General features: G+C 43.9%; 1 protein-coding gene across 1 annotated transcript in view; it reads left to right on the top strand.

The window, feature by feature from the left end:
- Nucleotides 1-11,198, top strand: part of GFRA4 (GDNF family receptor alpha 4) — a 470,610-nt gene extending 459,412 nt beyond the window's left edge. The window contains exons 6-9 of the mRNA XM_075572672.1: nt 727-836; nt 3,864-3,998; nt 5,907-6,061; nt 6,753-11,198. Coding sequence (XP_075428787.1) covers nt 727-836; nt 3,864-3,998; nt 5,907-6,061; nt 6,753-6,896 — 544 coding nt within the window. The 3' untranslated portion in view covers nt 6,897-11,198. The remainder of the gene's footprint in view (nt 1-726; nt 837-3,863; nt 3,999-5,906; nt 6,062-6,752) is intronic.
- Nucleotides 11,199-19,455: the final 8,257 nt, after the last annotated feature.

Raw genomic sequence — 19,455 nt, 5'->3', positions numbered from 1 at the left:
CGTTGCATCACGCAGAACGCGTTGGTTTCGAACGCTGTATGCAAAGGAGCTTTTTTTGAGCAGGGATATTTTAGCATAGATAATTCTTATTGAATATAGCGAGAACTGATATGCTTGCACGTGTATGAATTGGCCCCATGATTACTCCTGCAAACCTAAACTTACTAGGCTTTACTGCCAGGAGGAGGGCAGACCTATAGCCGAAAAACCAATCAGGACTACATTTGTATTTATGAAACCCTCGTTACCAGACAAGATAAGAAATACAGAGGACCTGGTGAAAATAAAAACACATTCATTTTTCACAGGAATAAAATAAGTCAAATGTTAATTTGAAGGGTAATCACTATTTTAAAGAAAGTCAATAATTGCTGCCGCTTAATTAGTTTTGTATGTGAGACGTCCCCCGTAAAGTCTGCATCAGGATTTCTGCACAGGCTACTTTGGTGCTATATTTAATAATGCTTTCATAACACAGTTTGCCATAGCATATACTGTAATAAGAGCAGCTACATGTTCAGATTAATACATAATGCAGAAAATCTACAGTACTTTTTTGGAACTTTCATCCATCTATGGGTTTTGATACATTATCCCCAAAATGATTACAAGGGGGAAGCACGAACGTGAGTTAGGGGGGTTTTGTGAGAGCACATGCACGATTCCCAAACTAAACGGGTTACTATGTTGCAGAAGTGTTTATCACAGCTCTTTCCCTTGATTCAGGTCCCGCTTTGCAGAGTTCCAGTTCAATTGTCAGCCTTCTCTGCAGTCTGCTACCGGGTGTGCACGGGAGAATTATGCCGCCTGCCTCATGGCTTACACAGGAATTATAGGTACTGTACCATGTTGATCTTTTGCCCAGTTGCTCCTGTAGATGACTAACGCAGGAATACACTTGTAACCCATTCACTGCCTTAAGGGTTTGCAACATGGTTTGAGCAGCAATGCTGTGCAGGTCATTCTGGCGCCCATGTTATAGATACAATTTGCTTTTACCTCTCGCACACTCGCATGACGTTAGTCTCCAATGGTTATTAGGGTGATGACGGAGAGTCGCCAGTATGACAACAAATCATGGCGCCCGCAACTGGACGACTTCACCGCGCGCTTAATTCCGCATATCTTTATTACCCTTTAACCGAGGGGGCAGAAATAGGAAGTGTCAACGTTTTGGGTGGGGAGGCATGCATTTGTTAAAGGGTAATACATAGATTAAGCGACAAGCGGCATGGTGAATTTCTCTGCCCGCAGCCGCCGTGATTGGTGACCATATAAAGCTGTCAGTAGTCCGGGAGAAAATGTGATTCTTTCCCATTTGTGGTTCTTTAAATGGACATGAAAATCGTTCATTTGTTGTGCGCTAGCCTGGGAGATCACACAGCTCACTGATTACCAGCCATTTATGTTCAGAAGATGAAGATATCAGCATTCACATGGTCTTGTGTTAAAAAAAAGTGAAGCTTTATTGGCAACGACGGATCCATCCTCACCAATAAGTCTTCACTTCTGTATAACACAAGCCTATGTGATTGCCGTTATCTTCATCTTCAAAATGTACGCCAGCGTTCTCCCGGATTAGCGGACACCCACGGCAATATGTTCGACGGTTAATGTGAGAGCTGTACATTCGTATATACGGTACGGCATTTATGTTCAGAACAGATTTGAACATATTTTTGTTACATGATGAAAATGGAGAGAATAAATATAGCATTAGATGAGGATTAAAAAAGACGTACGTCCATCAAGTTCAACCTATGCTACATTTAGGTGAGATACACTTTATCCTATATCCATACGTATATTGATCCAGAGGAAGGCAATCAAAAAACCCCAGTGACATATCATCCAAAGATATCTCATAAGGGGAAAATAAATTCCTTCCTGACTCCAAGAATTGGCAAGGAGATTACTCCCGGGATCAACATCCTTCTCATGTTTACTTATTTGGTATATCCCTGTATACCTTTCCTTTTTAAAAATATGTTTTTTAAATATCTATTGTATCTGCCATCACAGTCTCCATGGTAAATGAATGGCACACTGTAACTGCCCTTACTATAAAGAACCCTTTCCTTTGTTGCTGGGGAAATCTCCTTTCCTCCAACCTATGAAGTCGCCCAATATCTGAAGTAACCGTGCATGTTGTGAAAAGGTTAAGATGACCACTTCAGATGGAGGGCTGTCCCAATGGGGCAGTTTATTCCGTGTGACACATTTCAGTGTGAGAACCTCTGTTTAGTGCAGTTTAATCTGCCAATAAGTGATGTGTGTTAATCTCCCTGTCACAATTTGTTGCTGGTTGTCTGTATATTCCTTAGTAATTGGAGGGCTAATGGGCCACAAATCAACAAGTTTGGCAGCATTTGAAATTTCACGTTAATTAGATCCTTTCTACAATCTTTATCTGTCACTACTCCAGCATCTCATGTACTGTATATTCAAGTCCCACATCCAGCGGAAGCTGTTACCACCCTCTAATAAAGGGTTAAAGTAAAGAAAGCAACAGCTTGTTTTTTAATCTCTTACTAGAGAGCCATCAAATTAATAAAGGGGATGGACAATCTGACTTACGAGGAGAGGCTAGCTAAATTAGATTTATTTACATTAGAAAACAGCCGTCTTAGAGGGGATATGATATAACTATATACAAATATATTCGGGGACAGTTACAAGTAGCTGTAAAAGGACTCGGGGCATCCCTTTAGGTTGGAGGAAAGGAGATTTCACCAGCAACAAAGGAAAGGGTTATTTACAGTAAGGGCAGTTAAAATGTGGAATTCATTACCCATGGAGACTGTGATGGCAGGTACAATAGATTTGTTCAAAAAAAGGTTGGACATCTTTTTAGAAAGGAAAGGTATACAGGGATATACCAAATATGTATACATGGGAAGAATGTTGATCCAGGGAGTAATCTGATTGACAATTATTGGAGTCAGGAAGGAATTTATTTCCCCTTATGAGATATCATTGGATAATGTGTCACTGGGGGGTTTTGTTTGCCTTCCTTTGGATCAATATACTGTAAGTATAGATATAGGATAAAGTATCTGTTGCAAAATTTATCATAGGTTGAACTCAATGGACGTACGTCTTTTTTCAACCTCATCTACTATGTAACTATGTAACTAATTGTTAATCACATCATGTCAAATGACACATATATATCTTAGGGGTAGCCGAACTCAGTCCTCAAGAGCCACCAACAGGTCAGGTTTTAAGGATATTTCAACTTCAGCACAGGTGGCTCAATCAGTCTCAGCCACCTGTGCTGAAGCAGGAATATCCTGAAAACCTGACCTGTTGGGGGTTCTTGAGGACAGGAGTTGAGAACCCCCTGTGCTAATGAATTAGATAATAGCCCGTTATGGCGTTTGGTGACCCTGATATATAGCATAACCACTCCACCCTGCAGATTCCAATTAGCAGTACAGACTGAATGAATTTCACCTAGATTGTTTTGGAAGTTTACAGTTATGTCAGAAATAACAGGACTGACGCTCCTGCCACCTCAGGGTTAAATTCTATAGGAATATTCGTCCGAAACCGCCAAAATGACCACTTCAGGCACTGCAGAAATACCACATTAGGCGGATGAATAAGGGTTCCAGTGACAGTCACATGTCAGACAGGTCTGCATCCCCCACGGCCTTTCCCCGTTATCTCTGAGCACGCAAGGCTTCCACTGCGCAAAACATCGAAGCAAGCAAACAGCGACATTTTGTAAACCAAATCTGGAGACATCTCCACATCTCTATCAATAAGACGCAGCGCCAAGTGTTCATTATCAATAAAGGTCCGAAATATGACGACGCCCAACTTATCTGATTTTAACGCTTTCCTCGTTTTCATTACAGGAAGTGCAATAACACCAAATTATGTGGATAACTCCTCCTCTAGTGTGGCTCCCTGGTGCACCTGTAATACTAGTGGCAACCGGCAGGAGGAATGCGAAACCTTCCTGCACCTCCTTACGAATAACATCTGTCTCCGTAAGTGTGAATGCAGACATGTTTTACGTGGAAGTTTCACAAGAGACTGAGCTTGACACTTTACACTGTAAGGCTGTACTGTCGTCATGGTCGGGGCACATTAGGTTAGTAACTCCGGCGTAAGAGAAGTCGGGAGTAGAAATGCGCCAACCTGTTGGAATCCGTTCCACGCATTTTCCCAGTCTTTCGTGGGTTCCCTCCGATCCAAGGCATGAAACCCGGAGTCGGATTATCGTCATCTTAAAATCAGAGCGGAATCCATGACGGCGCGGTTCCCGCCGGGCGGCTTCTGCGGCAATCAGCCGGGAAATTCGTTCCTTAGGATTACTAGGCGAAATTCAAAAACAAACAAAGTATTTATATGGCCGCTTCCACTTCCTGCCTGTTTCGCAACACTTTCTGGTGTGGGGGGGGGGAAGAGAGTGAGGGAGGGAAGGGACTGGGAGAGATGGAAGGTGAGAGGGAGAGAGAGAGAATATACTTTTTTGAGGCGGATCCCTGGAATTGCGCAGCTAAACGGCCAACCCGCGACAGATTCAGATTTCTTTAAAAATGTCACCGATCACTAGTTAGGAGTGATAGATTTTCTAAAGATTTTTGTTGGGGAGGGTGGGGAGGGGGGATTTTGGGACGGGGGGGTGAAATTGATGTGCGTTTTGTGTTGGAAGCTTAAATATTTAGTCTGGGACACCTGCACTAGTAAGAGATAAATATTACATTTATTGCATATAGTTTAAATTCTTATAGTTACTAGTGTTATGACTTTATATGGTGGTAATCCATTCTTTAACACCAGGACAATACATTTTGATGATGTATGTTAGCACAGAATGACACACTAGACTCTTCGGAGGAACTAGAAGGAATGCAACTAAAGACATGAGTATTAATGCAGCCAGGAGGAAGGGGGGGGAGAAGGCAAAAGACGGGACGAAAGCTTTGCACCATTGTCACGAAAAAGGAAATACAAATCTGTTTGGGAGTGAAGGAAAAGGAAAGAATAAAAAAATAAAGCAAATGTTCAACAAATAATGAATGTACTGTATATGTATATGTCTCCATATTCTGGAGAAGAGATCAGCTCTTTGGAATGAATTTGAGTCAAATGTTCTCCATCTTAGGGAACTGGCTTCACAGTCTAGGGGGGGACAGTCTAGTCACCAAACTAGGGGGGGTGAGATTTTTCAGGGGTGGTGCGGCTGTTGCAGAGGCCCCGCGCTCTTCCCCAAGGGGATCGCGTGAGGCCTCTGCAGCTTCCCTTACCTTGTCTCTGGTGACGCGTCATTTGACGCCGGAGACATGGTAAGGAGCGGGGCGCGAGCAGGGGGTGGGGGGGGAGTGCAGACATCGGGACGCAGGGGGGAAAGTTAGCGCACCCCTGGTCTAGTACACAAGGCCCTAGTAATGACACCAAGCCTGGGCTACTGCTAATGAATCCTGTACTGTTCAGTTAGAAAATATATTGCATGGGAAGTTTTAGGAAGCAAATGTTTGTCCAGATCACAAGTTATGCGAGGACAGCAGCTGTGTTACTGCCACATCGCTCCAACTATATTACAAATATGTCTAGAGAGGGAGAAGATTAATGAGTTGTGTTTCCCTTTTTGATTCAATCATTGGTCTCTTTAATGGCATTGGTAATCAAGGGCGAGTCGCGTCGGTTCTGTTCTGAAATGTGAACATCTGATCAAGCTACAGTACTGCAAAACTGAATGTCCTGCAGGCTGGCTAATGACACTGGAGTTTGGCATTTTACCCTTTAGCAATTTTTATTGTTTTTTTTTTTTTTTAATTTTATGTGCAGATTGTCTGTTTTAACATGATTTGTATTATAAAGCAATAAAATAATTTTATCAGCTACTCGTTTGATCAATAAGTTGCTCTTTTTTTTCAAATATTTTTTTTTAGAAAATGCCATTCATGCCTTTGGCAACGGGACAAATTTGAATCCGGCAGTAAATCCATCTGTCATCTCCACCACACCAGCGCACAAGGAAGAAATCAACTGCAACTGTACCGTTACGGTCGAAGAGAATATCCCTGTCCAGTTACAACCCACAAAGGTAGGTTATCTCCAGAGTTCTTTGTGTTAGTAGAAGCAATTAAAGGAGCAATCCAAGCAATATCCAACGTGTGCGTGTTTTTAAAAAATATATATCACTTCTGTAGTATTAGATAATACGTACTACATTAAAAAAAAAAAAAACGTTATTCAACTCCTAGAACCATTTTAATTTGTTTTAATATTCTGAGCATCTTTTGATTTCTATAGCAGGTTTTAGCACACTTCCCCAGCAGTGCAAGATATTTGCGACATTTTCCTCTTTGTGATAATTTGTTGCCAATATTCCCAGCGGTTTGAGCTGCAAACTGTAACAATAGATAATGTTACCTTAGCAATATAAGAATACATTGTAGCTGCTGAGTTACACTGACTGGAGGATTTATTTTAAACTGAAAGGCGGCCAATTAGTGAACCCTGGGAAGCAGGATCTGTGGTGATCGATCACGGGAGAACAAAATCGACCGACAGCTTAGGTAATTAGTTTTTAATAAAGGTAATGAAAGGCTGTGTATATTAAAGCAAAAAATTGTAATTGCTGTGCGGACGGCCTCCAACTGTATTCTGAAAACTGTATGGATGCACAGCAATAAATTCACGCCATGCATATTGTGAATGTTTGGTAGCCTTGTATGTTTGGACTTTTGGGGGGGGGAGAGAATCACATTTTTCGGTATGTTCCCCTTCTTTAGGTCACAAGAGAGGAACGTTTCTTACCAGGTTCCAATCAAATCAAGTCCGAAGTCACCAATTCCCGGGCTGCATTCCCCAGCTACCGATTGACCATTGTTGGCTGCTCCCTTCTCGTTGCTACATTTCTTCACGTTTTCATGTGAGAGCGGCAGCGCGTCCTGCGTTTTACCCTCCTAACGATGATTGCAGGAAGGAAAAAAAAAAAACTTTTTGTCCACTTCTCTCTCTCTCTTTTTTTTTTTTTTTTCTTAAGGAGAATTCGTTGAATGGTAAAATTTTTGAGTCTTCATTTTATTTCTTGTCTTTCGAATTTTTACATTAATCAGATGCGTGTCTCCAGATCTCGATTGGGGCTTTTGTATACCTTTAGAAGCGGAAGCTGTGTGGGCTTCAGATGGAGCCCCGCAGCTGCCTGGAACATTGGCATCATATGTTTGCCAGCTGTGCCTGAGTGCGCTGGAGCTTCTGAGACAGACTAGAAAGAGAACGGTAACGCGGCCTCACATAGCACATGAGGACATGAGTTGTTGAAAGGCTTAAGCTGTGCTAAAGCAATTGGATCTACATCCTTGACATCATGTTGATAAATCCTATAGTATGTAGGCAAATGCATACCAAATGTATTGAATCCTGCATTGTCTGCATTATCTGAACTTGTCTTATTTTCTACATTTCGGGAGGGGTGGGGGGTGTGGGGGGGGGGAAATGATGTAAATATTGTCATATAATTGCGTCATCCATCAAAATACAGAGAGAAAGACGAGAAGCAGAGACATGTTGCATTTCTGGAGACTTCTGGTTTATTTTGTGATAGTTCTCTGAATGTCAAAAGTGCTTGTGTACTTTTCACAGCCAAGCGAGAGTAGATGTTACCTTTTTGATGGTCCTCCGAGACAATTTCTACAAGCTCTTGCCACAAATGCTGTGGATATATCATACCATTTGACTTTGAGTCCAGTCTTTCCGTGGGGATCACTCAAGTCGAAAGAATGTTTCATGAAAATACCTTGCTCGTATGTTTTCTTTGTCTTTTTATTTTTTGTTTGTTTCTTTCTGCAGATATAGAAATGACCCCTTATACAGTATCATTTTAACCTTGGGATTTTATTTAGGCAGTAGCATTAAATTGTACTATACAAAAATGGGTGTGGAACATTGTTTTTAAGATGGAGGTACTGCTAAAACGAATCAGTTGTCTTGTTTGTGATGGAGAGAAATGATCTTCCAGACACTGCAATGTATATTAATTTCCACAGATTGTTGCAAAACCCCTATTACATGTATGATGTAAACCGTGCCTCAGTACACACCAATATACAACCTCCCAGCAATGCCAAGAACACATTACCAGCCACACCATGTGACATAATGAAAGAATTTAAATACTTTGTTAAAGCACAATGGGAATGGTGGTCAACTCCAGTCCTCAAGGGCCACCAACAGGTCAGGTTTTAAGGATATCCCTGCTTCAGCACAGGTGGCTCAATCAATGTCTCTAAAACCTGCCCCAGAGTCTATAGTGCTTAGCTACAGATCAAATACAAAAAAGAAAGGAAGAATACAAACTGTACTGATGTCGCATTGCTTCCCGTGTTTCAGCAATTCCATCTATTTTGCAATGTGTGATGATGAATAATTTGACATGCAGATAAAGAAGAAATTCATCAGTTTCTACATTACATGGTTTTATTGGCACCATTTAAACTGCCAGTCAAAAGCCTCATCTTTCATAGATGTGCCACATGAAAAAGCAAAGTAGAAGGTGTAAAAGAAGTGTTGGGTTTCATGGTGATACATTTAAAACCAAAATGTTAGAGGCAGAGAGCTACACTGGGGAAGGCATTGTCACTTATATCTGGCGTTCATTTCAATGCCCATTAGTGAGCCCCCTTTAGTAGGGATGGGCGAACCTGTAAAAATCTGATCTGTGGATTTGCAGGGCTGGTTTTACCAAAAATCCAATCTGCTCCAGCCGGATTTTGGGGAATACACCATCGGATTTCATCTTAAATCCGATTTCAGATTCTGACAAGTACCGAATCCATCAGTGGTTCCCAAATCAAAGAGACAAACAGAAACACACAGAGAGAGAGACAGAGAGAGACACACAGAGAGAGAGACACACAGAGAGACACACACATAGAGAGAGACACACACAGAGAGAGAGAGAGAGAGACACACACACAGAGAGAGAGACAGAGACACAGAGAGAGAGAGAGAGACACACATAGAGAGAGAGACACACATAGAGAGAGAGACACAGAGAGAGAGAGAAAGACACACAGAGAGAGAGAAAGAGAGAGAGAGAGACACAGAGAGAGACACACACATAGAGAGAGAGACACACACACAGAGAGAGAGACACACACAGAGAGAGACACACACATAGAGAGAGACACACACACAGAGACACACACACACACAGAGAGACACACAGAGAGAGAGAGAGACACACACACACACACAGAGACACACACACACACACAGAGACACACACAGAGAGAGACACACACACACAGAGAGACACACACACACACGCACAGAGAGACACACAGAGAGAGAGAAAGACACAGAGAGAGACACACACACAGACAGAGAGAAACACACACAGAGAGACACACAGAGAGAGAGAGAGACACAGAGGGAGAGAGAGAGAGGGAGACACACAGAGAGGGAGACACAGAGAGAGAGAGACTGAGAGAGTCAGAGAGAGACTGAGAGACTGAAAGACATGCAAAGTATGTTCAAATGACTCATATCACACACTTCCTAAAAAGATTTCTATAAGAACTATATTGAGTTCACATGTCTAAGGCAGCTTACAGTATGAGGAATGGACGTGTCGGGTTCAACAGGATTAGAGCTCACAGCGCTAGCAGTGTGCGCTAAATCACTGCTGGGTACGGTAGCATCATTGTCACAGCATACTTTTGAGCTTCTCACACCTGTAGCCCCCTCCCGCTAGGCTTCTTCTAGAAGCAGACCGCTTCCTGGTTGCCATTGCCAGTTCAATGTTCCCAAATGTTCAATGTTCACAAAAAGGAGCACACCTAAAATACCTTTGAGATATGCTGATGGCTGGATTAGATAGTGGTGTGAGCAGTAGAGCAGCTCACACTGCTAGAGCTGCTGCCCAGATTAATAAAGGTTCGAGTACTAATCCTGTTGGGCCTGACACCAGTACCCCATTCTTCACAAGGTCAACTTAATATCCTTTTATGGCAATCCTTTTAGGAAGTGATAGTCATTTAAATATACTTTGCATTTCTCCCAGTTGTGCTCCTTTTTGAGCATATGTCTTTTTCCCTCTCTCCCTCCATCTCGCCCTCTCGCTGTCGCAGAAACCATATTTCCGGCACCCGGAATCCGCCGACAGATCCCAGACTTGTAAGAATTTGGAATCTGTCCGGCGGATTTTCTGCGGCTGGAAGGATGCGGACAGTCCACGGCGGCATCGAATTCTGGCGACAATGTCCCCCATCTCTACTCTTTTAATCCAGGGGGTTCTCAACTCCAGTTCTCAAGACCGCACAACAGGTCAGGTTTTCAGGATATCCCTGCTTCAGCACAGGTGGCTCAATGCTCAAACCTGTGCTGAAGCTGGGACTGATTGAGCCACCTGTGCTGAAGCTGGGACTGATTGAGCCACCTGTGCTGAAGCTGGGACAGATTGAGCCACCTGTGCTGAAGCTGGATTGAGCCACCTGTGCTGAAGCTGGATTGAGCCACCCGTGCTGAAGCTGGATTGTGCCACCTGTGCTGAAGCTGGGATATCTTAAAACCTGACCTGTTAGGAGGTCTTGAGGACTGGAGTTGGGAACCCCTGTGCTTTAATCAATATACCTTATAACGATTCAAATGCAGTAATGGTAACAACAGTATAATTGATTTCTGGAGACATCCAATAGCACCCTAGATATCACTTGTATCTTTCATGTCTGGGAGCGAGTTATCCCACAAGCTGTTAAAACAGAACATCAATGCAATGTACCAACATGAAACGTGTATCTTCTGTGTACGTCTGCTCAGTCGCATTTTATAGGAACTTGTATACATCTGCAAGGAAAATCTTAGGTACCCACTCAATATGCTGCAAATGTGTTTTTCCCCTTGCTGGAAGGGATCTTAGTCCTATTCAAATGAATGGAGCTGAAGCCTTCCCCAGCTGGAGGAAGACAGCTTTACAATATATTCATTAGGGATATAAATGTTAATGCAAAAAGGCACTACCTGTGCATATTACTGTATATCTCTATACGTTTGTAAAACTTCGTTTAGTGGATTCTAAATTTAAGAAAGGATTCAATATATCCGGTTTGCCTTTGACAGGCACCGTGCGGGTTCCGTATAATGCGCCTTAATCCTAATTTACATTCCGATACTGGGTCAGAGACTGACAGCTGTGCCAAATTATTATGTGTGTAATAAAGTCATATGTTAAATAGGATGAGACCAAGCTTTGTTCTCTTGGCATACTCCAAGAAAAAGACTCTAAAACCAGGTTAAGAAGCGTGGATCGAAAAACCTCACAATCCTTTATTAATAATTCAAATGCTTTAAAGCAGCAGGCCTTCTTACAGTTCTTAGAGAAGGATTCAAAGTCAGCGTTTTCTTTACTACCACAGAATAATAATGTAATTACACTGGTCTTCTTGTATCACGAAAACAAAAATATAAATCAAATATTTCCAGCAATATTATACAAGAGGAACAGTAAAATCCCCTATAGAAATATTTAGGACTTGGCAAAAGAGAGAACGAAATACAACACAAACTTGCATTAAACAGGTACGGTCTGGTGAATCCAACGCCTTTATCATGCAATATGTGAGACAATGTTATTTATCAAAAGGAACCAACGTCACAATGCATTTTAGCTGATGCTTTTCAATCCCATTTACTCAAAAAACATGCATTTTCATTTACAAATCGACCTGATTTCTTTGTCCTGAATATCTAGAAGAGCAGAAGCATGCCCTGGCACGGCTGGAGCAGAGACACGTACATATTTATTTGGAGAGTCACGGACAAGGTTTTGGTTTCATCCAAGTCCTCATCAGAACACAAAATAGTGATACATGTACATACAATCCCAGAAAATGTTATAGTCGTTCGTTTGGCACCAAAAATGGCTAGTTTTGGGGGACTCTACATATTTGCTACGTCACACGATCACGTGCTTTATTGTAGTGTCTTAGAGAACAGATATACATTGATACACAGGCACAAACATACATATTTATAGCAACTACAGCAGAGCACAAAGGGTTACTTATGAGTATATCTACGTGGCTTCCACAGGTCGGTTGACCTGCGACCTTCATCCCATTGCCACGTGTCATACAGTGGTTAATAGAGAAGGCCAAATATTCTGCCAAATCGAAATTTGCTGCAAAGATGACGTTTTCTCCCATTTTTGAATATGCGTGAATTTGTCCGAGTTCAGAAATATTCGCCTTACTGCACCGTGTTCAGGAAAAGATTAAACCCTTTAGTTTTTAATCACATCTTATATATTTATCGCCCAACCCCCATAAAAATGTGCACAATTGTAGGTCTGTTAAGTAGATTAACACTGTATAAGAAGCACAATGTAGACAATCAACTGATGTTGACATAATACAGTGACATCAATTTAGGTAACAAGTACCAGGTACCCTGCGGTAGGTTCATGTTCATTAAACGAGAAATAGGATTTTTTTTCCCATTCGTAACTCGTAAATGTGTTAAACTGTTGTAATCTAATCTGAAACACGGAGATTACTACAAAGTTTGAGTTCGAAGCATGGTTCAAAATGGGTGTTCAAAATGTCATCCTGCTGAACCGCACGTCCGAAGATGAGAACGGCGCTCTCTGATTGCATAATCGATAACTCGCTGATCTAGCTCCTCCCACTCGTCAACAATACATTGTTTTACGAATTTGTTTTTTTTTTCAGTCCTCCTGGCGGCTTTCCTGTATCACGAAACATTTTTTTTTTAAGCGTTTTGGACCGTAATTCTTGCTCTGCCTCAAGCACTTTATAATGCGCTTATCTTCTTCGCTAAACACTATTTTGTAACTGCAGTACGCACTTGATGAGGTCATTATGCCATCCCCAATTCCAAAGAATATTTATTAGATTATTAAATCATTCTTAAATGTAATAATCTACTGTGACAGACCTATAATTGCTAACATTTTCATGAAAATGTAGTGATTTGACGAAAAATAGATAAGACGAAAAATAAAAGGGGTCTCGTTTTTTCGAAACGGTGTATATATATTTTTTATTTGTGTATCCCTTGCTGCAAATATATGTATACTGTGAACAATACAGAATTCGTCAGCTCCACCTACAGATGCAGCCAGATGGTTTGTCGCGTGGTCGGCACGGAAAGCGCCAATGGTGTGCACCTGACACCCGCCTGCTCACGGAATCCTGGCGACCAGACTAATGGCTCATCAGGATTAAACAGCGGGGGGGTCCCTGCTCCTGAATGCGACTCCTGCTGTGTTAGCTCTGCCACGCCGCATCTGTATGAGACGCGCTGTGAGCGTGAGACAGAATCAGCCTCTCTCTCTGTGCACCTCTAACAGGCGACCACGCGGCTTTTAATTCATAACTTCTTATGCAGGGGGTCCCCGGGGCTGAAATGATTGCGGTTCAGCTCCGGAGACCCCCTGCTTCAATAATATGTTATTAAAATAAAATAAAAGCAGCGTGATCGCCTGTTAGAGGTGCACAGCGAGAATGACTGATTCTGTCTACTCCAACTGCATGACTTACTGCCTGGTAGGACTAACACAGCGGGAGTCCCATTCGGAAGCAGGGACCCCCGATGTGTTAATCCTGATGAGCCACCGCCCCCTGCGCTGCACTTTACGGTGAAACACTCCACGTTCGGTCCGCGGTTCGTCAGCACATGTGTTTTGGCAGGTTACAGATGCAAATGAGACACAGAGAGACACCTTGCTCACCGCACTCAAAGATGATAAAGGCGGTGCAAAGGGAAACTAATGTACAAGAACACACAAAGTGGCCAAGAGTGGCAGCATCTGTATCACATGGTGCGATATGGAAAAAGAGACACTGCCACTGATCTGCCTGGCAACACATGAGAGGAGATATGGGATTGGATAAGAAGAAATCCAGACAGAGTCCAACTGCAATTCTGAGACAAGAGCCTAGGAGACAGTGAGAGGTGCTACAGAGAGACAGCCTGACACTCACAGAGGCGAAAGAGGAGGCTTGTATGAGACTGCTAGCCAACAACAGAGAAAGTGAGAGACAGCAGCAGAAACACATTCTCTACACACAGAGAAAGAGAGAAGAGACAAGAGCAGGAGTGATCCAGGTACGTGGTGAGCTGTTAAGACGCGAAATTCGGGAGAACTGTTTCTGAAAACCTGGGTATCAGGTGTGAACGTACACACGCTCCTCACAAATATACCACCTCTAACCGGCCTGCAACACGACTACCACCATCGCAAGGCTGAGGCCCGGTGTCGGCGCTGCGCGCGCGCCTGCCAGACTGGCGGCGTGTGCCGCTGGGATCCCCGGTCTGCGGTGAGCTGCAGGGGAGAAGACGGGGGGGAAAGGCCGTGGTGGGAGGCGCGGCCATGACATCACCCGGCAGGTTCGCCTTCATTGGCTGAACCGCTGGGGACGTGGCCTAGCGCTCCATCGCGAGTTGCGAACACAGATTTCCTGTCTTCAGAGAAATCTGGTAGTGCAACACGGTGGGCAAGGTAGGTAGCGGGCTCGGCCCCATTGAGGGTCGGTTCTTGTCCCTGCAGCGCATGCCATTGCGGGCGCTGCGGCAGGCAGCGGGGACCTAGCCTAAGATAAGAGCTCACACACCGTGCCGGCATTAACATTGGCCCATATAAGGGACAACAACACAGCGTCCACAGTTACTGTGTATAATATATGTGCTGTGTTAGGGTGGGAGGGCTTTTCTCTAAAAGTAGGCGTCACCTGGCTAAGGTTGCATCTAACTATTAAGCACACACACACACACACATATATATATATGTATGTGTCAGGGCGGGGCACATCCTTCCTTAGTGCACCATATTCAGACTATATATATGTGTGTGTGTGTGTGTGTGTGTGTGTGTGTGTGTGTGTGTGTGTGTGTGTGTGTGTGTGTGTGTGTGTGTGTGTGTGTGTGTGTGTGTGTGTGTGTGTGTGTGTGTATATATGTATGTATGTGTCAGGGCGGGGCACATCCTTCCTTAGTGCACCATATTCAGACTATATATATATATATATATATATAGTCTGAATATGGTGCACTAAGGAAGGATGTGCCCCGCCCTCACACATACATACATATATACACACACACACACACACACATATATATATATATATATATAGTCTGAATATGGTGCACTAAGGAAGGATGTGCCCCGCTCTGACACATACAGGGACATAAGAGGGGTCACATTTGTTTATTCGAATATTCGCAAATCTGGCGCAGAGAAGAACTATGAATAGGGTCGTCTCTTCTATTCCAACCGGTTTGTGTGTTGGTTGGGCTTGGGGCAGCAGCATCGTTCTCTTCACTAGTGTGTGTGTGTGTGTGTGTGTGTGTGTGTGTGTGTGTGTGTGTGTGTGTGTGTGTGTGTGTGTGTGTGTGTGTGTGTGTGTGTGTGTGTGTATATATGTATATATATATATATATAATATATTTACATATGAACATGTGCCAAATATTCAAATGTAATAATGAAAAGAAAATGGCTGGAGCGCAGAAAACACAAATATTGAGTCTGAGGCGAAATTGCATGGAAAAAAATTGTCAGGATAGCGAATATTTACCAAAATGTATTAAATACTTAGCTGATTGAATTTGCAAACGTTCGCCCATCTCTCGTGGTTGAGCTGCACACAAGGATGCCAGTGACATATGTGTGTCCCTTCTAGCATCCACTCCATTTTCAGAGACATCCTTTTGACTTCATATCTGAAGAGTGAAGGTGTGTGTGTGTGTGTGTGTGTGTGTGTGTGTGTGTGTGTGTGTGTGTGTGTGTGTGTGTGTGTGTGTGTGTGTGTGTGTGTGTGTGTGTGTGTGTGTGTGTGTGTGTTCCACTCTATATATCAGGGGTGGGCAACTCCAGTCTTCAAGGGCCACCACAAAGTCAGGTTTTAAGGATATCCCTGCTTCAGCACATGTAAATCTTCGACTGGGACACTGATTGAGCCACCTGTGCTGAAAAAGGGATATCCGTAAAACCTGACCTGTTGGTGGCCCTTGAGGGCTGGAGTTTCACACACACGTGGTATATATTAAAGTATCTTGATGTGTAAGTACATCATGCATTCTGTAATTCTGTGTGTATATCCCACCATGCAGAACGTTGTGTCCGTGTATCTGTACAGTATGTTTATATCTCTGTGTTTGTACAATTGGTAGGCAAACCAGACCGTTATTTTATGGTGGATAAACCAGTGATAGAAACCCCTGGACCCTACAAAGTGCAGCGAAGACAGAATGCTCAGAAGTGTAATTGTACATGTCCTCAAACCTGCTTTATTCAACCAACTCGCTCTTAGCCGTCATACAGGGGTTAAGATGCAAATTAGGATTCTGGGTGTGCTGTAGTGACATGGAAATGAGCACAAAATGGGTCTCTCACATTTAGCTTTCAATCCACTTTGTACACGGATTCCCTATAGTTTTTGCATGCTGATTAACACAATTAACACAATTTATACAGCTAATCCTGGCAGAAGGAAGCACAGAATCGTCGAATCCTCAGAATTTTCCATGACAGTGGGATGGATGAGGTACTGTAGGTATACACAACGAAGCAGAGACCAGCACAAGGACTGCTTGGTTCGTTATTCTGGCTGTCCACGGAATACGCAGCAGACGTCTCCAGCACCACAACTCAAATGCATCGATCTATCGCCTGTCTGCCTTTCCCAGAGTCCAGGTTTCGCAGCCATACATTGCTATTGGGAAAACGATCGCACTGACCAATCTGCATTTAGTTGCCTGGCTGATGTCTTTACTCTTCCAGATGTTGTTCATACTGACCATCGCATTTCTTCCAAGTGTCTGCCGTCTTTTAATCTCAGGGATGCAGTTGCCATCGCGATCAATTTTGGCGCCAAAGAAATTTAAATCTTTAACCACTTCAATTTCCTCATTATTGATATTGATATTAGCGTTCGCATTGTTTGCTATTGTCATGATCTTTGTCTTCTTAATGTTCAGGCGCAGTCCAACCTTCTCACTTTCTTCTTTGACTTTCATGATCAGATGTTCGAGATCCTTCTTGTTTTCAGCCAGCAGGGTAGTATCGTCGGCGTATCGGAGGTTGTTGATGTTTTCACGCCAATCTGGGACTCACCCAGGCCTGCACGCCGGAGATATGGGTTGGCTCAAGATCGAAAAGAGCACACACCAAGGAAGCATCCTGTCACCAGGAGCTATCAATCCATGTCTCCGTATGGCGTTCAGACTGTAGCTTCTTGATCTTGATAGAGTGATCTTATAAGTTCGGTCAGGTGTGGTGGTGTGCCCATTTCCTTCAGGCAGGTCCAGAGCTTGTTGTGCTCAATTACATCAAACGTCTTTGAATAATCGATGAAACACATGTAGAGATCTTTTTGATACTCCCTGTTTTTTTCCATAATCCATCGAAGGTTGGCAATGTGATCACGAGTGCCTCTGCCTCTCCTGAAGCCAGATTGCACATCTGGCATATCCCTATCGACAGTTGCACTCAAGCATTGTTGGATAATCTTCAGAAGGATTTTGCTTGCATGTGGTAGCAAGCAAAAAAACTAACACCAATTTTCAATATACACATACTGTACACATTTTATTTTCACACAAAGATACTGTATGCACATGTTCACAATGTAAGCACACAGAAACAGATACACAGATACACATTGACATCATACAATAAACACACATACAATATGAATCAGACCCTCAGATGGGCAGTCATTTAGCTGCAACAAGTTCTCTCTGACTCCATCTTGTGGTCCTACACGGTAGCACAAACAAAAGGAGAAAGATGTGACTAAGGCTGGGATTATGGTGCCGGCGTCGCTGCGTGCGCATGGCAAGCACTGCGCTGTATTTTGTAATGGGAGCTACCCCTCTGCTGCACAAAGTCCGGCAAAGAGCGCGTTGCAGCGGCAGTGTTCTCGGCATGCAAGACAAACTGTGTTTTCAGGCGGCTGCCGCGTGACGTCAGCGCACGTGAGCTGGTTCAGCCAATGAGGGCGAACTAACTTCGTGACACGTCCACTACGCCCCCGCAACACGTCTACTGTCTCCTGCAGCCAAATTCACAAAATCGCTTGGGCTGCAGGAGTGCACACAGTGGCACGCTCGTTCGCACGCTACCGCGCAGGGACCATAGACCCAGCCTAACTTACTGCAGTTCCTGCCTACATGAAACCCTCTAGTATACTGTATACCTATGTAACGGGTATTCCCTCCTGTCTGACCCACCCAATCTCACATTGGCCGTGTGGTCTAACCGGTCCCCATTACATGATAGTGTATGGTGGTGCACCTGCAGGCAACAGGACTCCTGAGTCTCCCGCACGATGGTATTAGGGGATGTCATCAGGAACAGGTAGCTGAGGTAGTGGGTGCGAGTCCTACCTATATCATGTGCAGCGCCTCCACCTCATCAGGATCTGTGCTTCCGCAGGGAGATGGTCCTGGTGAGGAACTCCTTCTCGGTGGTGACTGCCACTGCAGAGTAATCTCACACTCACACAGTGGGGGTATCTTTGAACAGGGCATCTTTATTGACGTACTCGATGTAGTAGACTGCCCCAGACAGCTTTCAGCTCTAGCCGCACATTTCTCCGTGCTGTCCTTTGCCAGGTACTGCCCTCCTAATTAGAGTGGGATCCCCTCTCCCCGCAGGGAGATCACCCCTGGGCCAGGTCCATGGACACAGTGTGGCCTTGACAGGCTTGATCTGGAAACCAGTGCCACTAGTTACAGCACTAGTGGGCACAAAGCTATCCTGCAATCCCTTTCACAGGAGCCAAACACTTCAGTACAACAACTAACTTGACAGTGTTGTGCCTTATATACCTCAGGGGGCAGGCACATCTCTGATGTCACTATCCAGGGACTCAGAGCATGCAGCCACTCCCATCCATACATAGGGCACCTCACCAGGGTGTGAGGGAAAACCTCCATGACTACTGCTGGCATTCCTGTACTTACCAGGATTTACTGCCAACAGGGAAGATGTCTGCAGTCCATTATTATGCATGGCTACATACTCCCCCTGTTGAATCCCCACCGTCCCGGCTGGGACCTAAATTTGGTGTACCTTGCGCCAGGAAACACTGCAAAAGAACACACAAATTATATTTTCAAAACATCATTGATTCTCATAATAATGCAACGCAGAGCACACTCTGACCAGCAGGGAGCGCTAGACTAAACACAGACTCTATCTATTCAGGCAACCTAATAGTAGTGTCTAGGGTCTGGCTTTTACACCTCCCTTCCCGCTGCATCAGTCACCGTAACGCTATACTCCCGGGGCAGAGCTCGCTCATTGCGGTACACTACTTTATGCATGTAGATACTGCGCCCGATCGTCCAAACCCTCATCAATTGAGAAACTCTCTGCTCAGCCTGAACTCCCGTAATGGCACCCCCCTTGTTGACAATATAATACTCAATATCAGCCCGGAGCCACCTTGCTCGGTTATCTTC

Source organism: Ascaphus truei, chromosome 1, assembly GCF_040206685.1.
Source record: "Ascaphus truei isolate aAscTru1 chromosome 1, aAscTru1.hap1, whole genome shotgun sequence".
NCBI lineage: Eukaryota > Metazoa > Chordata > Amphibia > Anura > Ascaphidae > Ascaphus > Ascaphus truei.
This window is presented reverse-complemented; position numbering and strand designations above follow the sequence as displayed.